The 25,096-nt window shown below is 50.0% G+C and overlaps 1 protein-coding gene across 9 annotated transcripts; it reads left to right on the top strand.

Moving 5' to 3' along the window:
* The first annotated feature begins 1,522 nt into the window (after positions 1–1,522).
* On the top strand, positions 1,523–24,187 carry LOC133469125 (PH and SEC7 domain-containing protein 1-like). Of its 9 annotated transcripts, XM_061755781.1 has the most exons (17): positions 1,775–1,895; positions 2,744–4,475; positions 4,915–5,047; positions 5,540–6,065; positions 6,245–6,595; positions 7,426–7,503; positions 7,571–7,651; positions 7,730–7,842; positions 9,454–9,512; positions 11,383–11,472; positions 16,366–16,409; positions 17,661–17,869; positions 18,864–18,934; positions 19,005–19,162; positions 20,300–20,444; positions 21,602–21,745; positions 22,229–24,187. In XM_061755781.1, exons 2-17 carry the CDS (start codon positions 2,850–2,852, stop codon positions 22,463–22,465), a joined length of 4,065 nt encoding a protein of 1,354 aa, XP_061611765.1. In that variant the 5' UTR covers positions 1,775–1,895; positions 2,744–2,849; the 3' UTR covers positions 22,466–24,187. The 9 variants fall into 9 exon arrangements, with proteins under 9 accessions (XP_061611770.1, XP_061611767.1, XP_061611772.1 ...); XM_061755786.1 differs by lacking the exon at positions 2,744–4,475 and adding an exon at positions 1,523–1,664 and having other exon boundaries at positions 1,755–1,895; positions 7,571–7,842; XM_061755779.1 differs by having other exon boundaries at positions 7,571–7,842.
* The last annotated feature ends 909 nt before the right edge of the window (positions 24,188–25,096 follow it).

Raw genomic sequence — 25,096 nt, forward strand, 5'->3', positions numbered from 1 at the left:
ATTCCGGTTCGTTCGGACGATAACACGCATCATTAACAGCAGAGTCGCCGTTTTGAAAAGAAAATAAAGGCTCCCTTCATTTCTGGGACAATGACTGTCGGAATATGCATCTGAGCTTCACATTTTTATTTAAGAGGTCTAAAAAATGCTCGACTTGCATTTAAAACAATGTAAATAGTGGAGATGACTTTTGCAATTTGCACATTTCCTAATAGTTTGATAATAGTGTACAATTTCTTTTCTTCAAAATAAGTCATGTTCTTGCCCGCAATATGAATTTGATGTTGTTTTGGGCCACCGGTGGGGGGGAAAGATCACTTGAGGAGATGATGCTCACTCTTTGGTCAGCACGCGAGCAGCTGAGTTTTGCAGTCGTAGTCGCGGCGGTGATGTTGTTTTGCGGAAGACCAGAGCGCAGGGAGTTCTTCATGCGGAACAAAGCGCCGTACTAGACATGGTGATCTAGTCACTCACGGCCCGCTATCGCACTGCAGACCGGCTAACCCCGACATTGTGCGACATCCATCACAGCCGGGTCGTCACAGAAGGCGGATCCCTCCGTCTTGACGAAGCGGTCGCAGGACACACGTCGACACGGACGACCGCTCGCACGCGCGTTCACGCGGTCGCCGGGTGGGAATTGAACCCACGCCGCCGCCAGGGAAATGTACCAGTACGCCATCGGCGAGCTTCTACAGTCCACTCAATGCAATATACAATCACATAAATGGCACGAAAGAAACCTTGCTTTTCAAGGCCACGTGCTATCAGAGGTGGGGCGTAACGCGCTACTTTTACTCAAGTAACCCTAACCCTTAAACTGTACTTGTCAGAGTACTTTAAAGGCACTGTACTTTTTACTTTTACTGGAGTATTTATGTGAAGAAGGATCCACACTTTTCCTCCGTTCCAATGATCGATCCACATGCCGTTCGGTACTTTTCTTTATTCGTCTATTTTTAGACTCCGTCTTCGACTTCCGATTGGGCGCGCTAATGTAATTCACCAATCAGACGACGCAAGGCCGCGCAGGTAGCCTTCGCGAGCCAATCGAAAGGACTCATTTGCCGCGTGACTCGTGTTTATTTGACGGCCTCCCCCGCGACGGCAGCTCTCTCGTGCAGCTCTTCAATTGGGACTGCCCAAATTGAGAAAAGCAAAACACGTCGCGGCAATTGTGGTTTTGGCTAGCTCGATGGTGTCGCACGCGCACAATCGCGAAGTCTGCTCAGCAATCAGCCAACAGCTTCTTCAAGAAGTCATTTAAGGGAATCAAGCAAACAACGTTTGTTTTGTGTAAGGCCCGACGTATGTTTTGGTGGGTTTTGGGCAAATGGTGGCAGGTGTGTGTCGACTCCCATATCGTATGATTTTTTGGATTTGATTTGATTAAAAAAAGTTACTCTTTACTTCATTGAGTACTTTCTTACTCAAGTAAATATCTGGATGACTAGTTTTGACTTTTATTTTTTTTTATTTTTTTTTTAACTACGTTCTTCGGCTGGCCCGGGAACGCCCCCCCCGGAAGAGCTGGAGGAAGTGGCAAGTCTCAAGCTGCTGACCCCGCGACCCGACCTCGGATAAGCGCTCGAAATGGATGGAAAAATCATTGGAAATGAATTGGAATTCCCCTTCTTTAAGGGGGGAAAGTCTCAATTCGAAAGGTGCGTGTCGCCACCTGCTGGATAAAAGTCAACCCGTCCCACGTGCTCTTCCTCCTCTTCCTCTTCATCCCGGCGTTGCGTGCACTGCAGCAGCGCGCCCGCCCGCCCGCGCGCTCGGCGATGGGCGGGGCTGCGGTACGGCGCGCGTCCCCTCTCCCGCCAGGACGGACGTACGAGCTGCGGCGTCGTGATCCTCGTCAACATGGCTGCCGAGCGAGCTTCCGTCCTGCTGTGAGTAACCCTTCCTCGTCCTCCTTTTCGTGCGCCCCCCGACATGCGAGCGACACGTCGGCTTCGGTGTGACATTCACGCAACTTTGCGCCTGCATGACAAAAGTTGCTGACGTCTTCATCATACTCGTCATCATCTTCATGTTTACCCTCTGCGTGACCTCTTGCACGCTCACCTCTGGTGACGTCACTCAGACTTCCGAAACAAATTGACTTCTGAAGTCATCAGTGGCAGCGAATGAGCACACAGCACATGCGACACACACCGGACACACACATGCCGTACTTATGCAATACAAACACACAGCGCATACAACAGACACACACAACACATCCATGCAAACAACACGTGCATGACGTAACAAAACATACACAACATACAGCACCCAAACACAACTGACACACACACTCAGACAATGCACACACAACACACAGAATACACACACACACACACACATACAGTACGCGCACTTCCACGTTCTCTACAAACACTGCACGCGCCACAAAAACAACACTCACATTCAAATGACACACAACACACACACACACACACATGCAACAAATAACACCACACACACATACATAACACAAACACAGAGCGCACGCCACAAAAACAGGACGCATACAACACACACACATTCATTCATCTATTCACACAAACATTTGAGTTAATGCTCCACTGTGCCGGTGTGTGTGTGCGTGTGCGTGTGCGTCAGCGCGACTCATCCACACGGTTGTCGAGCAGTCGGAAGGCTGGATGCGACACAGATGATTGGCTTTCCCAGAAAGTTGTAAATGTCTTTAAAAAAAAAAAAAAGGATCCTTAACAAGCTCCTCCCGCTTTTGCAGGTGTCGTCAAGGTGGGGCTTAGTCGAAGGTACCCCCCCCACACACATACACACACACACTAACCCTATCTCAATAACTCACCCCAAAGACAAAGGGGGACGGGGCCATGTCCCAATCCAGCAACGTCCTCCGTCTGTATGTGGAAGTCAGGTCCGCTTCTGATCCTAGCGGAGGCGGGGAAACTTTTGGAAGACGTGAACGCAGTCCTCCTCTGACCCGCTCGGGACTTAAGGACAACGCTCGGGACCTCCTGTCCCAGCTCAGCAGCCAGACCCCCACCAGGTGTCAGACACGTGGTCCTAACCTACTCCACCAGTCTCCTTCAGACTCTGGAAGGTCTCAGCTCCATCAAGCTATTAGCGCTCCCTGGGCATCCGAGCGCTGGAGTCAACCATGTGACATGAAGACTTCCAGCAAGGCCTGCTCCAACAGGAAAGACGTCATTGATGGGAAGCGGTCTGTGGTCTCCTTCAGTTACGTGCAGAAGTCCAACGTGAAGACTTTAAACAGTCCAGGGAGCAATCAGGAAAGATCTAACCGGGTCCACAAAAGGATCTCTGACCCTCTTTGGTTTGGGAATCCCAGTTCCTCATGCAGCTCGAGTCCCAAAGTGACATTCCGACCTTCAGGTTCTCTGGACCCCATCAGCAGGGCTGCAACTCGGAGGGCTTTGGAAGACTTTGGTTCACCGTTATTGAGGCTCAAAGTGGCGCACGCGCTGGAGCGCTCGGCGTGGTCCCAGACCCACCGTCCGGCCCGCTGTCAGTCCTGGTCTGGCTCCCCTGTCCTGCATCACAACATGAACCTGAAAGACCGTGGGATGTGGGGCTGGCCTCAGACTCCAGTGTCAGACCGACAGGCCTCACAGTCCCCGAGCCCCCTTTTCCGCGGCCAAAGACCTGCTGACTTTGGAGATGACATCATGGAAGGCTTAAACCAGTTGAGTGACGTCTCTAAACGTTCACCCCGCTGCTGGGCTCATCCCGAAGAATCCGGACCCACGACTCCACAACAAAGCCTGAAGATGAACATCCCAGTACACGTGGCAGCCGCAGACCAGGCTCCTCCCATAGGGGGACCCCTCCACCAGTCCGGCCACCTCCTGAGCTCGGCACCGCCGGCTCGGTCGCCCTCCCATCCTACCCGTGTCCACCTCCCCTCTCGCCCTCCTACCGAGCTCAGCTCCCCCATCAGGGACCCTGGCCTGTCCCTGGCCAAGCGCCGGCCACCTGCCAGCCCCACCCTGCATCGATGCCAGGCGCCCCAGTACACCGGCGGGAACTGGAGGGGCTCAAGGTGCAGAGAAAGGGGAGAGCACTCGGAGATGACCGGCCAAGTCTTCATCGCTCAGAGTTTCGAGGGGGCACCCGATAAGGGGCGGAGTAGCAGTCAGTTCCCGGTCCCAGTCTGCGGGACCTGGCACGGGGTGGGTCTGTTCCCAGTCCCGGACAGCGACCAGACTTGCGGTGAGCCCGGCCGGCTTGGATCTCTCAACCCGACCGTGCAACAGAAGCGAGCGGAGCAGAGAAGGAGAGAGCACCTCCTTCTGGGCCCCGTGGTCCCGGACTCTCCGGACGATGACCGGGACCGCCCTTTGGAGGCCATGGGAGGATCCTCACGGAGCTCCAGCGGGGTAACGGGCAGTTTGGGAGACGGGGAGTGCGTGTCACCAGAGTCCCTTCAGTCCGGTCACCAGGGCAACGAGAGCGGAGCCTCCACTGGAAGAATACAGGTGGGACCCGGACCTCCGGCCCCCCACCTTGGGTTGAAAAATTGTCAGCGAAAGTTGGAAACTTTCCATGGGAATTAATTGGAATTTATGGGAAAAAAGGGAAGGAAACCAAGAACTGATCAAATTGAAGGTTGACTTTGAATCGGGAACCGAAGCCTCACATACTGTTTGGGTCGAATCTGGCCCATTAAGACAGCATTGACAGCATTAACCCTGAAACCTAATGACTTTTCCAAAAGTCATCATAATGAATGAAACATTTCCCACGAAAAGCTTCCGATTTGGAATATTTCCCAAATCCCCCATCCTAACCTTCCATACAAATTTACCAGAAATGGTTCCACCCCATTTGTAACCCGACCCGACCCGACCCGAACCGGTTTCTGCTCAGCTTAGCTCGTCTGAGTTTGTTTTTTTCTTGTCGTTGGGACTTTTGCAGACGGACAGCGCGGCACCCGTCCTATCGCTGCACTGTCAGAAGATCGCTCGAGCCAAGTGGGAGTTTCTCTTCGGACCCGAAGAGGGCGCCGGCGGCGGGCCCGCAAGTAACCGAGGACTCATTTGTTGGCTTGGTGTGAACACAGCCGGCTTGGGGGTTCGGAATCATTCACTCATTCCCCGCTCGCGAGAGATATAGTGGACCGAGATAGTTCCTTGAGAAATCCTTTTGTGGTGATTGGAGAGGGTGAATGATTCCCAACGTAGCGACTGCGTTGGGAATCATTCGTCATTCCCGACTCCCTTATCACAAGGTGGAGATTTTTATTAGGGGATGACAGATGGGGATTTTTTTTTAGGCAGATGCTGATTCCAATATTTGGCAGAATGAAACTGTTAATCGGCCGTTTAATTAAAAAAAAAAAAAAAAAAGCATATAAATAAAGTTGTTTTATATATATACACACACACACACAAATTTTTTGGGGGGTCCATTAACGCTAACAACAATAAAGACGTCCCGAAAAATATGTGAATATGTTAATGTGTAGGGCAAAAATGGCAGACCCGCTCTATGATTCCCAACATGTAAACATCTTGTAAAGTTGTTTTTCTTCTTCATGTAGACTTTGTGGAAGCTTCCACAGCGCCGCCAAGTGGAAACTCCAGCGAATCGCCCACCCCCACGCCTCCGTCCTCCCTGCCACCGCTCTCCGCCAGTCAGCACGTCCGACACGTTGAGGTGGAATTGGTGACCCCGCCCCCTCCCGTCGGGTGGTCCCTCGAAACAGGCGTCATCCGCCGGACCCTGAAATACTCGGAGACGGACCTGGACGCCGTCCCGCTGCGCTGCTACCGAGAGACGGACATCGACGAGCTGCTGATGGACGGGCGGGACGACGACGAAGACTCAGCGTTTGCGAGCAACAGAAGCGTCCACGGCGGGAGTCCTCAGGGGTCAGGGCTGGGGCCTTACGGGTTTGGATTAGGGGCTGATAGCGGAACGGGGGAGGAAGAGGGGAGTCGAGGACGAGACCAGGAAGAGAAGGAGCACGAGGTGGTGAGCTGGGCCAGTGTGAGGATGCAAGGAGACGACAGGAAGCGACAGGACGCAGCACGGGAACAGGAACAACGCTGCCCGCGCATGAAGAGGTACGCAGCTCATCACAAACACGCAATGCCATTCACCCCTAGTTTGAGAGGATACACGTAAACACGAATGAAGTTGCCGAAGTTGGCCTGCGCGTAACCCCGATGGGGAAAAGTTGTGAAAAATAGATTGTGCCATGTGCGTGGAAGGGATTGATGGCACGACTGGATTTTGTCTGCAGGGCGTCGGAGTGTTTCTTCGACACCCACCGCCCGGCTCTTAAATCGCCCATCCGGGTGTCGGGTCCCCGTGGCGCCGCCGAGGACGCCTTCAGCCGCCATTTTGAGAGCATCATGGAGTCGGCGTGTGCCAAGGGGACATCCTATGACAGTCTGTATGGCCGGGCCACTGCGGGGCGCCCGGCCATGGCGCCGCTGGCCCGCCAGGAGAGGCCCACCCTGTCTGACTCCGACGCCACGCGGGCGCCGTCCAGCGAGAGGCTGAGCAGCGGCTCGGAGGACACGCCCCCCGGGAGGCGGGGCTACTCTCAGCCGGGCAACAGCCGGGGCAGCCGGGCGCCGTCCGTGCTGAGGTCGGCGCAGATGCGTTCCAATACCGGGAAAAAAAGTCGATATCGGGGAACAAATAGAGAAGCTCTGCAGCTTCTTTGGACCTTCTGCCACCTAGTGGAGGAGCATAACATTTTTGTGCTCAACGTTGCCGGCATAGCTAGATGAACACTCAACTGAAATTGGAGGGAAAAAATCCAACCATCACGTCGACGTAAAGGGAGGAATCGACGGTCGGGAAATGAATCGAATTACAATTGAGGTTGGAGATGTAGGTCAGCGCTTCTGATAGTGATTGATTGGGCCAGTCGATTCATCGGCCGATATTAGCCCGAGACGAGCCAAGACACAAATAATCACATTCAAACAAACAAAAAAATGAGCAAGAATTGGACGATTTTCTTGCAAAGTTTTGCTGATTTCTGTTTTTCGGACACATGAACACATTACAAGCGAAGACAAAGATAGTGACATTCAAAAAAGATTCCTCCCAAAAATCAGCAGAGAATCAGGCAACTTTTTGCAGACTTTTCTCAAATTCTAAAGGATACTTCTAAATTATGATAAAATTATTACATTATTATTATTAATTCAATTATTATCAAACCGTTCAATGTAATTCCTATCTTTGTTGTCATAAGCATTAAGGGACCCCAAAAAAAGAAATGATTTTATTCAATTAATTATCAGATTAATCGGTTATCGGAATTTTATTCTGCCAAATATCGCGATCGCCCTCAAAAAGTCCCCATCGAATGTTTAGGCCTTGCTGGCCCTGCCCGCTGTCCACGGATGATGATGATGATGATGATGATGATGATGATGTCGCCCTTCCTCTCTGCTCGGTCACCAGGGAGACGGCGGTCCAGCGGGGGGTGTCGGACCGAGAGGGGGACGCGAGCGATGACGCGACGCGCCAGCTCAGCGGCAAGTGAGTCGCCCGACGAAACGCCTGATGCATGCTGGGAAATCTTCTCTTTCTTCTTCTCGTGTCGCAGCAACGACTCCAGCCGCCCGGTGGCCGACGAGTACCTGACGCTCTTGGACTTCTCGCACCTCCGCCTCGACCGAGCTCTCAGGTGTGCGCGTGTGCCGGGTTGCGTGACGTGCTCAACCGCGCCCTCTGGTGGTCAGCCGGTGCGCGTGTGTGTTTTCAGGGTGTTCCTGCAGCAGGTGGCGGTCTTGGGGGAGAGTCACAATCGAGAGAGGCTCCTCGCCCACTTTTCTCGACGTTATTGGCTGTGCAACCCCAGACTTTTTGCTTCGTCGGGTGAGAACGACCACGCGACGCTCTCACCCATACGTACGATCATGCAACGCTCTCTCTGACCGAGCTTCTCACCCGTTGTCTCAGGGAGAGCCCGGACACCCTGCAAAATAAATAACAGTATTTATTCAAATAATTTCATGACGGTAAGCGAGCACCCGTTATTTCGGTCATGTAATGTTGCTCTGACCTAACCTTCTGTCAGTGGCCGATCCTTGAATGCCCCCTAGAGGTCATTGGTGTTTTGTCTAAAATGCTGGAGAATCATTTTGGGACGGGCTCCGGCACCCTCGTGAGGATGAGCTGCACACAAAATGGATGGATGGATGGATGGATGGAGACAGTACACAAGTACACGGCAATAATGTCAATGGACACGTTGCTCCATCTTGTCATCGGATCGCTGATCGGTTATGGTTTTTTTCCAACTTGCTGATCGGCGATCGGTACCCAAAAATCCGGATGGATCGTGTAAAGCCTAGTTCTCGTGAACAAAAAAGTAACTGTAATCTGACTACTCTAATATGAAAGGTAGCACATTTTTGGAGTGACGTGTTACTTTGTTACGGGTTACCGGCATCATTGGCTCTCACACGTACATACGACCGCGCGACACTCTCGCGCATGCGTACGACCGCGCAATGCTCTCACACGTACGTACATACGACCATGCGACGCGCTCACAATTCGTGCGACCACGCTGCTCTCATTTTGATTTGAAATTCATTTAATTATTACAAATGAAACGATTATGAAGTCTTACTAATATTTGTAGTTTATGAAATTTTTGACACAATGATTGAATTCATTGGTGTCAAACGTACAGCCCGCAGGCCGTCGGGTTTGAGTTGGTTTCTACATGCAGACTCTTATTTTGAAACCCACGCTTTGATTTTGACACAAGCCCTACAGAAGCGGAAGTCAGGTCATGTGCCACTTTGTCAAGTGACTTGGGACGGGTTTCTTTCAAAGACGTAGTGCCTGGGAATGGAGTGGAGTTTGTTGTGACTTTCATCTTGAAGTTGGCTTCAATACGAGGACAGCATTTCTGTCAACTCTTATTTCTTTGACTTGAAACGCGGCAAAGCAAACTTTCACAAAAGCTAACCTTCCAACATTTAGTTAAATTGCCCAACAGTTTTTGTGGCAAGCTTAAATGGTTTCTCATAAACCGTACAAACAGGTCATAGATCCAGTGTGATCTGTAAGTTGCACGTGTGTTCATGAAAATACTGATTCAATATATATATATATATATATAGATAGAAAATGGGATTATTTTCCAAATGTACTTGTAATTATTTGCACTCAAAAAAATGGGGAAAAAATAGGAAATGTCATTATTTATATCTTATGCAGCCACATATATAGTGGTCCAGAAAATTGGGGTGCATGTGGGCCCCGAACTCCATCGACGTTTTCAGTAGACAGATATTTTAATGAAAAAATTCACCAATTTTGGGGGGAAAAAATATTCGACGACTCTTGATGACGCGAACGCTCGACCGTCCGGATTCAAGAGTAATGAAAATCGGCCCCAAATCGAAATGCAGCCGAGCCTTCTGTGTGAACACATCGACGAAAGTTATGAATGTTGTTTTTTTTTCTGTTCAGATGCCGTCCACACGCTGACGTGTGCGCTCGTGCTGCTCAACGCCGACCTGCACGGCCCAGTAAGTCTGCATGTGTGAAGTGCGCTTGTTGCGTACGTGTTCACGGGTCGAGCTGAATGGTAGCCACTCGTCACGTTCCAATCGTGACAATAACATAAATGCTCATTTATAACGGGATTGCGAATGCGGAACGGAAGATGAATGAATGAATATATAATGTACTGTATTCATTGTCCATACCGCTTCTCCTCACGCGGTGGCGCCTATCCCAGCTGACTCCGGGCGAGAGGCGGGCTACACCCTGAACCGGTCGCCAGCCAATCGCAGGGCACATAGAAACAAACAACCATTCGCACTCACATTCATACCTCCGGGCAATTTAGAGTCTTCAATCAATCTACCACGCATGTCTTTGGGATGTGGGAGGAAAGCGGAGCGCCCGGAGAAAAGCCGCGCAAAGCTCATCATACAGGCGTGGCCGGATTTGAACCCCGGTCCCCAGAACTGTGAGGCAGATGTGCTAAGCAGTCGGTTACCGTGCCGCCATATATATATATATATATATATATATATATAGAGAGAGAGATAGAGAGAGAGAGGATGCAGAGCTATGGTTTCGTACTCTGGCATGGCGCTGGAAACCTGGCGTATGCTTTATGAAATATTTTCATTTTTTTTTGTGAGACAGGACTCTAGAGTGCGACTAATTTGGTCCCATACGTGCCCTATTTTCTGAATGGTGCGGCAAGAAAAAACAGCGTGCGTCTGGGTGCACAGTCATTTGAGGAAGAAAAAAACATTTCCGTGACATGAAAGCAGACACACGATGGCTTTCATCATCGTGGTCTCGCAACCAATCAGCGACGGTGAAGAGCGGGGACCGTCGGTCCGATCGGATGTGAGCGTGTCTGTGCTCATGCGCGTTTGTAAACGCAGGCGCCCACGTACACGAAGCGAAGTTTTCTGATGGCTGCGCAGTTCCAGAAAGTCGAGCGGCATAAATGGAATGAGTTCCGAAGCCTAACGCCACCGCAACGATGTGGGAACACTTGGGAACATTCGGGACTCGAGGCAGATGGACGCTAATGCAAACGAGCTGGTATGTCCAATTTGGTTGAAGTCGCAACAATTTCAAACTCAAAGTGACAAAATCCATCCCGGCAGCTTGCCGGTTACGGAAGCCTTTGCCCGATATTGCAAATCCAAAGGTGCGCACATGATACACAGTATGGCCATGTCGCCGTTGAACAGCGTTCAAAACTTTTGAAAACTCTTCGATCAAAACGGGTTGCTTTGATCTACTTGTTGCGCTGTTGTTAAAGTTGCTACGTGGAAACTTGATTGCCTGTTCAAGCATTCATCACTCTTTAGACCTCTGTGCCAAATGTTTCATATTTGTTGAATTTTTCATCTAAGATATTGTATTTATTGTTCGACATTACAATGTCAATGTTGATTATTCTTAGAATAAGAATGAAAAGTGAATTATTCTTAAAAAGGATGTAGTTGCATGATGATGCTCTAATATCCTATGAGCGGCGTAAAAAACATCAACGATAGTATCGTTTGTCGTGATCGTTTTGGGGGAAATATATGGCGCTCCCAAAGGTGCTCTCGTGACAGGCCTAAACACGTCAACCGACACGGCAATAGCAATGGATAACACAAAAATTCAATAACAACTGTGATAACAATCTGCAATGGAGCGGGACTGCGTGATATAGCGGAGGATTATTGATTGTATCTGTATTGCGTGATAAGTCGCAGGGACTCATTGTTCCCGGGCTGGGACTCATTGTTTCCGTGACATACCGTATGCATCCCGGGACTCACGTCGTCGTCGTCGTCGTCGTCGTCGTATCAAAAAGGTGCGCGAATGTTGAATGCGCTTGAGTTGATGTCAAGGTCATATGTCAATGTCGTTTGTCAGAATACTGGCGCGAAGATGTCACGCCCGCAATTTGTCGACAACTTGGAAGGGCTCGACGATGGACGACACTTCCGCAAACATCTGCTCAAAGTAAGCGCGCGCACGCACGCACGCACACACATTTGGGCGAAACGTCCCTCGTAGGATTGCTATCTTCATTAGCTCATGTTACTCTTTATCTTTATTTTCACTTGTGTGTGTGTGTGTGTAAACAACCCAAATGTTTGTGTTCCTTCCTGTGTGAAGTCCCCAAACATTGTTAGTGTCCCCTGAGTGGTTGCCATGGCAACACACATGGACTGCATCGTCTATTTTTTCCCCCGTTCTTTCGGGCTCTCCGCCCGGTCGCCACGGAGATGAGGCGGCGTCTGGCTTCTCCTTCCTAACAAGCTCGTTAGACATCGTTTGTTTGTCGTTTGGCGCCCATGACGTCCGATCCTCAGTGAGCCGAACGTCCTCCGCAACGGTCTTGTCAGTGTGCACGTCTCCTTTCGCGGCACGGTACCGTTTGCGATTAGATGTTCAACGGCCCTCAAAGTGGTACGTGCGCACCTGAAGGGACGGAGCGTCTCGTCAGGTTGCAAGGCATTCCACTTGTGGAAGCGTTTTGGGTTTTGCGAACATGGAAATAAAAGCGGCGTTGACACAACCGACTCCATATGTGAGGCGTGTAAAACAAAAATGAAGTACAGCGGTAACCAGTGTTGGGGAGGAACTCATTACATGAAACGAGATTATGGCATTTCCATAGTTGGAATCCTTCACATTACTGACAGAAAAGTTACATTTGCTTTGATGACAATTTTAGTTTTTTCCATATCACTTCCTCCATGTAAAACCGACGCTTGTGATTGGCTCTCTCTGGTCATGTGCCATTCTGCCGTAGTCTCAAACGACCTATTTTTCCAAATGTGGCCTCCAAGCACCAATTTGTGGTGCAATCTGTTAGTGAGTCTGGGATTTCCAACGGATGGAGACTGGACCCAAGAGCAGGCGGAGGCTGGGAGGTTGCGATGAACAGTTTAGCGAAAATGGAAATGTACATGGTCCTTGAGATGCGCTGGCGGGTTTGTTGAGGCAGAGAATGCGTGGCAGGCAGTGACGAGGACAGGCGGCTGGCTTGGCGGCGCGGTGGCGGTGGCGGTAATCCGCTTGGCGAGGAGCACTGAGGAAAAACCGAGGACGAGGAAAACCACAGAGGTCAGAACGATGACAAGGGTTTGCGTAGTTTACGTGGAGACTGGGGAGCCGTTGTACCGCTGGAGAAGCTTCAGTACTCTGGCGAGAGTTTCCGGGATCCGGCAGGCTTTTACGCAGGTGGTAACGAGGGCCGATTGGTGGCAGGTGCGCGGCCGAGGAAGGTGCTGGAAAGAGAGAGAGGGGGAGCCACCCGGGCTCCAAACGTAGTACTGCGGGGCGGCTCATGACACAATTCATAAATTACGCTTTTGAACACATGAAAGAGCATTTGGAACACTTTCATCTTTATAATTTTTGACTTTTTTATGGACCATTCACTTATCTGCTTGTCTTATGAAGCCATATTGTTGATTGTTGAAATTGTATACCTTTGTCATTAGGTCAACATGGTATCATATCATGTTTGCGCTCCACATATAATGCAACAAACACAATTTATATATATATATTTACATTTCATCATGTTTCGTTATCAGTTTCTTATTTTTGTGTTACAAACTCCCGAAGCGTAAGAAATGACATCCTTTTTTTTTGGTTCAGGTTAGAAGTGGAATTCATTCCCCCAAAGTAAATGTTGAGAATTCAATTTTTGGAAAAGTGTTGCTGTTGACACATTAAACGTTTTGCACGTAAGGAAGTTTCTTTCTTGTAAATAAGAGCAGCTTTTGTTGTCGAGGTCGTTGCTACGCGCACTCGTCTTTCCTGATGTTCCTGTTGCATCGTTTGGTGATTTGACAGAAATCAAAGTTCTTGGAGATGAATTAATACTGGATGCTGACAAATATAACTTGTTTTAAAGTAGGAATGAGCTACAACGTGAGGGGAAAAAAATCCTGAATTTGGAAAAAAAAAAAGATGCATCGATCATCATTGTGATCAACGTTGAATAATCCAATGTTGCACCCTGAATCACACATGATCTCTCCTCCCTCACACACACACACACACACACCTCTCATGTACTTTCTCTCTCTGTCGCTCTGACAGACACACACCCATTCACTCGGGGACAGGAAGTGGATGTTAAGTTGATGGCGAACATTTGCACGTTTTCTCCCACACGAGCTGCTCGTCACCGCCTGGATGTGCGAAGACCAAACGGAACGGGAGGGGGCAGCGAGCGAGGGGGGGGTGGTACGGGGGCGGTACGAGCGAGTGAGAGCGAGGAAGACATTCGGCAACCGGTGACATTCGGCAGCTCCTCGCCTTCTGGTCGCCGTAGCAACACAGAAGGGAAAAAAAGCAGCAGAGAAATGCCTGCTTGGAAAAGAAGGAAAAGCGGCGAAAAGGCACGAGGCTCCGCGCAACAGGACTCTTCTTTTTCTTTCTTCTCCGCTGCATCGGCTTGTGACGAAAGAGACGCTCGTTGGAATCCCGACGCCGAGTCCGAGCGTTGACGCCCCCCCTCGTCCTCGTCCTCGCCCTCGCCCCCGCCCCCCCTCGCCTGGAACTCCGTGCGCACCCCCTCGCAGAAGTTGTGGAGCGGTCATGGACGTGGACGTGTCAGGTGCGCACGTGCTCGGCCAGTGATTGACAGCCACCCTCCCCTGCCCTGCCCCCCCCAACCCCCCCCCCCTCTTGGCCATCTGCTTTCTGTTTTCCCGGAGCGAGTGACTTGTCGGGCGGCCATGATCGGCGTGAACAGCCTGCACTCGGCGGGACGCCTGCGCTCACGCTCGCTGTGCACGGTGCGCTACGGCCGCGACTTCCGCATGATGGACCCGTTCCGCTACCCGCGGACGCCGCGCTCGCGATCCCTCAAGCCGCTCGTCTTTCCCGACCTGCTGGGAAAAGCTCAGGACGGGCAGAACCACCCGCAAGCCCGCAAGAGGAGGAAGGTACGCCGAAGTGCGTCGCCACGGCAACCGGCACGGCGTCTACTTTAAGGCTCTGCAAAGTTTACTTTGGTCCGACCGATTGACCGCCGGTCTCTCAACGTCTGACAGCTGGTCGCCAGTTAGTCACTCGGCGCTAGCTAGGTGGTCGCTAAAACGTTGCTAAGCGAATCTGAAGAGAATATGAATGGAACCTCGGCTGGGTGTCTTTCTGGACCTTTCCAAGGCCTTTGATACTATTAACGTCGATATTTTACTGGACGAGCTGCATTATTTTGGAATCGAGAGGATTGGCTCTCAAATGGTTTGACGGTTATTTACATTCTAGACAACAGCATGTTGCTATTCATCAGCAGCAATCTCCAAAAATGCCATTGGGAATGTATCCAAATTTTGCTGATGACACTCATTTCTTTTTGTCCAACCGCAATTTATACAAGCTTGAAGATTTTGTCACCGTTGAATGAACAGAATATGAACGGAACCTTAACCCTAACGGGAACCTGACTAGCTGGTTGCTAACTGAATATTCTCATGGATCAGTAGATGACTCAAATCAGGCACAGACACATTGTAACTGACACTGAGTATTTATAGGCATCCATGGCACAATTCCAGGAAGTCCCCACCCATTTTTCCCATTCCAAAACGATGAGAAAATATTCCCTTAAAAGGAAGCTCCACGTGTCAACATGTTTTCCTATAGCGGGTCCATCTGACCTGGCAGTGTCACAATGGTCTCTCTCGCTATTGGCTTAGCGTAGTTCATGCTACCATATATTATACCATTCATACTAGCCTACATGTATCCCCCCCCTTTCGGGGTCGATGACCCCAAATCGAAGGAATGTTGTTTCGAAGGTGTCTTCTTTCCTCAAGATGGTTTGGTGACCGACTGACCGCTAGCCTTGCGCTGTCATCACCGACTGGTCGCTGGCTGCGTGCTGACTGGTCGCCAGCCGGTCGCCAATGAGTCACTCGGCGGTAGCCAGTTGGTTGCTGACTGGCCGCGCACTGAATCTGAACTGAACCCTGACCCTGACCCTCACTGTGAACCCACGGCAGCGAAGGGCTTATTCTGACCTGGTTGTGTCTCTTCACGAAAACATCTTCACACCCTTGAGTTCCTTTTAAGAGACCATACCCCTCGTTGTTTTGCTTTTCCTCACCCTTCCAAGAATGGGAATGGACTCCCTGGAATTGTTTGCGTCCTGGGCGCAGATAGAAGTTTGTGTGCTAAGAATATGGACAGATCGTCACCTCCAGTTGACTGTCTAGTTGCATTTGGCCTGGTACACCTATTTTTCAAATCTTAAAAGACTGTTGATCTGTTCCAGAGCCCGCACTTGAAGATAAAAAAAAAGTGCGCGGTGTGCTCCGATAATCTCAACACAGAACACCACGCATATAAAGAGTCTGCTCGGCTCGAAATCTCATGTGATCACACGTGAACTCACAAAATACTTCCGGGTATGCGCCGATGTTACCCAAGTGTTTCCGAAAGGCTCGGATGCGAGACCATTTGTAAAATGGTCGAAAAAGACTTGCCATGGAAAATAAGTCTCTTGCCGTCTGGCGAATCCACTTTTGACATCGGTACGACATGTTTGTTTTTATTTACGGCAACTTTCTTGTTCCTGAGGCAGCTCACTTCTCAATTGGCTACATTCCATTCCATATATATATATATATATATATATATATGTGTGTTTATAAGACACAAGGTAGTCTAGCACTTGACGTGCTTGGTCGGCAAAGTGCAGAATGGCCACAAAAACATCGGGATTTTCTTTACGTGTGTACTGGGCCTTAATTGAGCCATGTCTTGATCCAGGACACGAGCTTGTCGCAAACTGGTGGCTAGCTGGTTTCTAACCGGTCGCCAACTAGTCGTTGGCTGTTGCGATGCTGAGGGAGATGAGTAACATGTTTGTTTTTCTTTCTGCAGGCACTCTACAACTCCATCAAGACTCAGAAGCTACAGTGGACCCTGTAAGTCGCATACACACAATAACGATTCAGGGGGATTCGATTCACTTTTTTTTTTCCCCAGAGTCAACTAACTAGTCCACTCTATAAAAATCCTAATATCGTGCCTCGGGAGTATTCGATTAATTGTTCGTTGCTGCGTTTGGAATCATTCCGTATACCCAAATCACTACAAAGGTTTTTTTTTATTGGCCTTTTTCAGGAACTCTCTAAGTCCACAATATCAAAATCTCTCCGTCGTGTTTCGGGTTTACGGAATGAGGGAACGGTTCCGAATGTTGACGGCGGCGTCCGTTGGCGGCTCCACAGAAGCTCGGAGATGCCAATTAGGCGAGTGGCCGGCTGGGCTTTGTCTCCATGGCGACAGCACCATGGCGACCGCTCTCTTGCCTCGCTCTCTCACCTCACCTGCATCCTCCCACTTCCTCTCCCGGAATAGCTGCGGGAGCAAAATACTTCGTCTCCATGACGACACTGTTTGATGACGTCCCATTACCACCTGAGTGGGCGTGTCCGTACCCTGTGTGTGTGCGTGCTCGCGTGTGTGCAACTTGCACAGCATGGCGAGGCGTAACCATGGAAACACGTGCCCCCCCCTACCTCCCACTAGTCTGGGCGTAAGAAGCCACTCAGGCGGTGCAGCAGTTGCCAGGCAACAGGCTGCGTGCTGATTGGCTGGCCCGAGCGCTCGCGTGGTGCTCTTGTCCTTCTTCTATGTGGGACCACACGGCGCCACCTGCTGAGCTAACAAGTGCCGCTCTTGAGACGGCAAACAAGGCCGTCACCGACGCCTTCTTCCTGACAAACGTTCGTATAAGTACAAATATTTTGGTATTGTACTTAAGTTGACTTTTCAGGTATCTGTACTTTGCTTGAGTATTTATTTTTCTGAAAACTTGAAAAGCACACACACACTGGCTGGTTGTTAGTACCGAAGTACAAGTCCAAACACTTTGCGACTGTACTTAAGTAGATTTGTACTTTACTTTACTAGAGCATTTCTTTTTCTGCAATAGTTTTTTTTCTTTTCAGATGTGTACTTTCTACTGCTGACATTGACAAAGTAGATTTGTTACTTTTTTCGAAACCAGTATCTGTACTTCGGTACATTTGCCACTTCCGCCTACCTGTAAGTGAGGCGACGAAGCTGCGGTGTGGTTGCCATGGCGACATGACGCCGCAGCGCGTCGACGAGCGGAACGCGCCACGATGACGACCTCGGTTCTGGCTCTCATGTGTTTGCTGTCTCCATAGCGACGAGGAGGAACTGAGGAAGTCCTTTTCGGAACTCGGGGACAGCCTGTGCGACTCGTCCAGCTCGGCTAAGGGGGCGGGCGGCGGCGCGGGCGACGACGGCGATGACGGGACAGTGGTGGAGGACGAGACGGCGCCTTGCGGGATGCCGCTTTACAAGAACGGCTTCCTGGTCCGCAAAGTGCACGCCGACTCGGACGGGAAGAGAAGTACGTGAGAGGCCTTGTTGGACGCCTGCAAGTTTTTTTCCAGTGCCTACGGTCCGGTACACACATTACGACAATCGGCCTGTTTTTGTGCCGATTTTGCCCCTTCCCGACCAAGTACGTCAAACGCCGGACAATCTTAAGTCCTATAAGATGATTCTATAAGATTGTCCTTCGGTCTGATGTGTGTTAACAGTGGACTCAGCCCGATTTTAGGGTCCGAAAGAGGTCAGGGTCAAGAATCTTAAATAATGAACGTAATCCAATTTGGAAAAAGGCTTTAATGCAACAAAGTGAAGCACTGTGAATACAGTAGAGCCTCAGCCTCAGTTTTCGTCCAAGTTTTGTATGATTCTGTTTTTGATGTTTTATTTCAACGTGGCTCGCCCATTCGCTTCCTAGAGTCGACGCACGTTCATTTGAAGCATTTCGTCAAGGCATATTCCACAATGCAATCTTTGATTAACAACTCACGGCAATAACAAGCCTCGCGGTCTGCTCGGCAACATATGTGTAACACATCCTGTCCAAAGTCAGACCTTCAAAATAAAAGCCTGCAGTATAATAACAGTTTCAACACACTTGATCTCGAAATCTTTCACACAAACCAGCACTAAATAGTTTGAGGGTGGCTGCAAAATAAGCCAACGTAGTGTGCAACTGTTATTATACTGGCAAGCTTTTGTTTTGACGGCCTGAATTTTGACAGGAATACGCCTTGCCATCTGTTGAAACAAATTTCCGGCCATTCGATAAAGAAGGCGAGAAACACCATAGAATTCAAGGAAGAACTTCAATAAAAGTGAAAGTGATGTTAAATGATGGTGCATGATTTCCTATGGGAAATATTGCTTTGGATTTGGTACGACTCGGTTTTAGGCAGGTTTTGCTCATGAACAGATTGCTCATGAAACTGAGGTTCCCGTGAATGACCACGACTTACTCGCTCGCTTACGCGCGCACGCGCGTTCTCTCGCAACTGTTTGCTGTGTTGCAGCGCCGAGAGGAAAGCGAGGCTGGAAGACCTTCTATGCCATCTTGAAAGGGCTCATCCTCTACCTGCAGAAGGTGAGTCACGCGACGCCTCACGTGCTAATGCTAACGCTAACCTCCCCCCTCCCGCCGCGGCGCGCCTCAGGGCGAGTACCGCGCCGACAAGCCGCTGACGGACGAAGACCTGAAGAATGCCGTGTCCGTCCATCACTCGCTCGCCATGAAAGCGTTCGACTACAGCAAACGTGCAAACGTCTTCTACCTGCGCACCGCCGACTGGAGGCTCTTCCTCTTCCAGGCGCCGTAAGTGTGCGTGTGAATGTGAGCGTGCGTGTCAGCGCATGCGCGTGTGAGGGAGTGTGTGCGTGGATGTATGGCTTCTAATGGTGTTCGATCATGCCATCATCGTGATGGCAGCTGGCGGCTGCAGCGTGACACGCACACACACACTTTGGGCCACACGAGGCCTTGCTCCAGTTGAAGCTCGTGTTTGGCCCAGATAGTCGAGCCCCACCTCCTCACGCTACCTCGGCCTTGAGGGTGTTTGCCGATTGGCTCGTTCTGTGAGACGTTTCTGCGTCTCCACGGCGACCACGGCATGTTGTGTTTCTTCTTCTTCTTGTGTCGTATCGTGGCCTATACAGTGCTGCCTTGAGATAAGAGTAGAATGTTTATCGTGACCGCACGCTTAACTCAAACCACACACTCTTATCTCAAATCATCTTTCACCATTGAAATAAATGGAAATGCATTTAATCCGTTCCAGAATCCCAAAAACACCCAAATTTGGTTTTTCTAAACGTTTTTCATAAGAATAATTGCTCCAAAAAGTATTGTACTTTACAAAATCACAGTGTAAGATCATTCGCTCTCCAGATACGTAAGTCGCAAACACGGAAAGTGCAAGCACAAAACACAACTGTACCTAATGTTTTGTCCTTCCTTCCTTCCTTCTTTGGTGATTGGCAAAACAGCTTCAAGGCACATTAGCACCACCACCTGGTATTCTCCTTCCATTGCAAGGAAATTGGTGCTGGCCAGATGATGTCAAGTGTGCTGCTGTCATCTAGTGGTGGGGGTCTGAAGCACTGTCATATCTCAAGGCCACGGTACCGTGATTGAGAGTCGGGAATGAGGAATGATTGCGAGTTCGGAATCATTCCTGATTCCCGACTCTCGAATCACGATACTGTGATTTCCAAACCAGCCAAAGTGGCGAGCCAGCCAGGAGAGGCTGAATGAAAAATCCTGTCGTAGCGATTCGGGGTTCATCGGTCCCGATTTCCCAATCACTACATATGGATTCAAGATTCAACGATTCTCAATATATTGAGAACACTATATAGGGGAGAACCTGTACGCATTGCAACAGCTCTACAAAGTGCCCAAGCACGTTCGTTGTGTTTCTTGTTGTTGATGTTTCATGATCATACCCGACAGGAACGCCGATCAGATGCATTCGTGGATTACTCGCATTAACACGGTGGCGGCCACGTACTCGGCGCCGCCTTTCCCCCCCGCCATCGGCTCCCAGAAGAAGTTCAGCAGGCCGCTGTTGCCGGGCAACGTCTCCAAACTCTCCGAGGTGGGCCTGCACATACACGCCGCACGTCAATGACACGCCTCGTATGCCGATAACATGAATAACGTGCTGTCGTGTGACTAACACCATCATAACATGTCATTAATATTGGTAACACGTGCGTAACGTGAATGGTCGAATAACGTGACTAATGTGCTTATAACATTTAAGTAACATGCAAATATCATGTTAGCTTGTGTGTTGCATGAATAATAAGTGAGTGATTAGTAGGCTTTACACGATCAGGATTCTGGGCTTTAAAAAAACGATCACCGATCCGATGACAAGATGGGGCAATGTGTCTATTTACATGACTTGTGGATTTATTGTATTTACTTGTTTTACTGTATACTGAGTATCTTCAAGTATTCTCTAGCATTTTAGACAAAAGTTAAACATCCGTTCAAGAGGGGGCATTCAAGGATTGGCCAGTGACAGAAGGTTAGGTCAGATCAACATTACATGACAGAAATAATGCCTGCTAGCTTAAAGCTGTCATTAAGTTACATTATTGCAATCAAATGAATTCATTCAAAAATGATGCCACGAAAGCCGATCGGCCGATCAGCATAAGATGCTGATTGTTGGCCGATACCGATCAAACCGAACGGGGTCTTGTGATTAGTCGTGTTAGCTTGTGAATTCCAACATGTAAATAATAAAACGTGGGGAGAAGCGGCTTACAAAATGGACGGATGGATGGATGTACTTAACCAAATAATGTGGGAGTCACGTAAATCGTCTGAGTCACGAATATCATGAATAACGTGACGGACATGGAAATCGCGTGGGATTAAGATGCTAACGTTGATAGCATTCAAAGTTTCATGACATACAAATAAGCATGCTTACATGCGAGTAGCACGTGACTGTCCTGAAACCGACATACCGACGAGTGACTAACGGCGTGTCGCATGCGCGATTGGTTTGGCGCACGCCGCACATCGAACCCGCGGCGTCTGCATTAACATGAAAAACACGCTCCTGTTACTAACATGCATATAGCGTGTAAATAACATCACTGACATACATGATAATAGCATGTGAATGACACGTGAGTGACAGAATGCAAATAACGCTTGCGAACTTGTTCATGCGTGTCCTGTAAGAGGAAACGTGCGTGTTAATGCGGGGTGGCGTGTTTGCGCAACCGACGGCAGGAGGAGCAGGTCCGGTCCCACGAGGCCCGTCTGCGGGCCGTCTCTTCGGAACTGGCCGAGCTGCGTTCGAGTCCTCCGGAACGCAAGATGAAAGCCAGGCAGCTGGACCAGCACCAGCAGAGGGAGCAGCATCTGCGCTTTGAGGTCCGTATGTGTTCTGAGCTACGGGACTTTGCCGCCGTGTTTATTTGATCAATAATGAGCATTTTTTTATGCTGCCTTGGTTTTGGATGTGTAAATCTCTCCCATGTTGAAACAGCCACGCTGCCGGAAGTCCTATTTTCGTAAAGTTATTGACGTCAAATTTTCGGCCACGGTCGGTGGTAAAGACAATGGAGAGATATGTAAATGGCCTCATTGAGAATCTCGATCGCCGTAAACTTGATTGGGAACGACAACGACGGTAACGGTAAAGACGTGTAACTATTAAAAGTTTGAACATTTTTTTTGACCTTTTGATGCACAACAACTGCCAATAATTGAAATATTCGCAATTACATTTCAAAAGGAAATTCAGTGGGCCACGTCTGTATCGTTATTGATCAAATGACATGAAAATGAGCCGTAAATATGATAACACCGTCGGCGGGTACCCAACGAAGCGACGACTGTCCGTGGCTTCCGCAGAAAACGCGCTACGAGACGTACGTCGCTCTGCTGCGGGCCAAGATGGAGGCCGGCGGCGGCGGCGGCGGCGGCGGAGAGGACCGCCCGCGGGCTCCCGAGGACGACGAGGGCGACCCGCGCGGGGCGCGGTCCGACCCGGCGACGCAGGACGCCGGCCGGGCCGGCGTTCGCCGAGCGGGCGGCGAACCTCGGCAGGACGTCCAGAGGCACAGCTACAGGCAAGCCGTGAAGAAGTGAGGGCGGCGGCGGCACGCCCGTTTCTTTGCTTTGGAGCCGCCGCCCTAACCTGTGCCCGCCTCCTCCTGAGGCCCTCGTGCCCGCCGCCCGCGTGGATCGTGGGATGGGCGGGGATAACGGCGTCCAAATTGGCACCCGCCGAGAACAGGAAGGTGCCTGACGAGTGGCGCGTCGGACGCCGCTTTTACTGGCCTTCACTCGCTTCCTTTCCTTTCCTCTCCTCTTTTCTTTGCTTTGCTCTCTTTTCCTTTCCTGTGTATTCTTTCGTTTCCTTCTGCCTTTCGACTTTTCTTCATTCTTATGTCGTCACTTCCTGTGCGGAGACGAGCGAACGCTTCTGTCTTCGTCTTATTTTGCGCTTCTTGTGTTGTTTTGTTTGTCTTTTTTGTTATTTTTCAGTTCTTCTCTTCTTCCCATCGTCTTTTCTTCTTCAATTCTCTCGTTTTTCTTCTTCTTTCTCCGCAACCAGCAGGGGGCGCTGTGCTGCGTCACCGTCACATTTCCGGCCACCGGACGCATCTGGAACGCTCTATCGACTTTTCTCTCGCGGCGCATTCGCCTGAAGGATGCTTGACCTTGAACGCGGAGGCGTCCGCTTGTTTTCAAAAGTGTCGATCATCCTCTCGACCGGATGTTCATTGGTTGGCGGCGGCGCAGCTCGCAGAGCCCCGCCCCCTCGCACGCTCAACGGGTTTGACATTTGAACTTTCTTCACTTTCAATTAAGCGCAATTATTTTAGTGCACGTGTGTGTTTTGTGCGCGTGTGATACCATGTGTTTGTGTGTGCGTGAGTGTGCGCATGCGTGTCCTGTTTTTGTGTACGCGTGTTTCAAACCACGCCCCCGTGTTGGGGACTGGCTGCAAAGACCGGTTACCATGGTAACCACAGCGTCAGCATCCAACAGGCGATGCGAGCGGGCGTGTGCGTGAAGTCGGCGTGACCGCGGCGATCGCCGTGGCAACGTTTGAACGCGATCGTTGTAAATAAAAGCATGTTTGCTGGACTCAATTTGGACTTTGGGCACAAAGCGTTTGTGAACATTTTCATCAGCTTGAACACCAACTTTTCTTTGTTCGGCATTGTGACCACAAAAAGCATCAAAGTTGTGCTGCTAAATGTGTTCAAACGTGTCAAATGACATGTCATGTAAATAATGTTACAGCGGACCCGCTGCCGGCGCGGGTGAGGGACGGAGAAAATTGACGCCCATTAGAATTGTATTAGTTTCTTTAAAACCCGCAAATGATTGCTCAAGAAGGGCTACGGTGCAAATATTCCCCCCCAAAAAGAGAAAAGGTGGCGCGGGTGCCGGACGGCGGGTATGCGGGGACCCGCTGTAGCTAAGACGCAAGCATGCCGACTTGTGCGTCACGTGTCAATTGAAGAATTGTGTTGCAATGACATCGCAACAGGTGACTAACATGTTTATTAATAACCATATTCCCATTCTTAACCCCCACATATTTGCAGTTTGGCGTTCCCAAATGCGGATTTTGGGGGAACGTTATTGGTCCCCCGCCGGTCAACTGGCTGCGTTGCGTGTGTTTGTCGGCGCTCGCCGTGACGTCGCCACGCGTTTTCCCTCCCGAAGAAGACAACGTGCTTGTTACCGGAGCCGCTTTCTTGGACTTGATTTGCCCGTTTAGACACACACATCTGCGCCGCCTTGTTTTTGCTGCTATATGTTTTAGTTGAATAAAAACTTGTTGGTTTTCTTCAATGGCTCAAATGTCATTTGAGTTGGAATCTCAATTTCTGACACTTTTTTTTCAACTTTTGTTGTTAGCCGACATTTCGTTGTAATGGAAACGGAAATCCTATCACTAACTTGCCAGGGATACAGAACGAGCCGCCGTAGTTCCTTTGTCACGGATGAATTTACGCTTGTGATGTTGTTGTCGTTCAAATACAAGAAATACACTGTGGAAAGTAAATGTGCAACTACGTCATCAAATGAACGACAAGTGTGACCAAAACGTGTACAGAAATCACAACAAAAAGCTGATTGAACCTGCAAGAATAGTTCCTAGCAAATGAAACATCCATCCATCCATCCATCCATCTTCGGAGTCGCTTCCCCCCCCCACGCGGGCCGCGGGCGTGCTGGAGCCCATCCCAGCTATCGTCGGGCAGGAGGCGGGGTACCCCCTGAGCCAATCGCAGGGCACAGACAAACAAACAACCATTCGCACCTACGGGCAATTGAGAGTCGTCAATGAACCTAGCGTGCATGTTTTGGGGACGTGGGAGGAAAGCCCACATCCCCCAAAAGGTACGGGGAGAACATGCAAACTCCACACAGGCGGGGCCGGGATTTGAAGCCCGGTCCTCAGAACTGGGAGGCGGACGCTCTAACCGGTCGGCCACCGTGCCCAAATGAAATTGAGGTTAAATTGACATCACTGTGAATGAAGTCCGTGTGACAAATTCTGCGTCTTCAAGTCAAATTCCAACGCAGATGGCACATTTATCCCAGAAATGAGCCCGGCGTCGTAATCTCGAAAGGGCCGTTGAAGGCGTCGCCCAATGGGATTGCTCGACGCTCCTGCTTTCAATCATGAGCGACAATTGAAGCTCGCATATCCAAATTTCAGTCCTTCCAGTTTTCATACTTTCCACATCATTCGTA

The sequence above is a fragment of the Phyllopteryx taeniolatus genome, chromosome 19 (assembly GCF_024500385.1).
Source record: "Phyllopteryx taeniolatus isolate TA_2022b chromosome 19, UOR_Ptae_1.2, whole genome shotgun sequence".
Classification (NCBI taxonomy): Eukaryota; Metazoa; Chordata; class Actinopteri; order Syngnathiformes; family Syngnathidae; genus Phyllopteryx; species Phyllopteryx taeniolatus.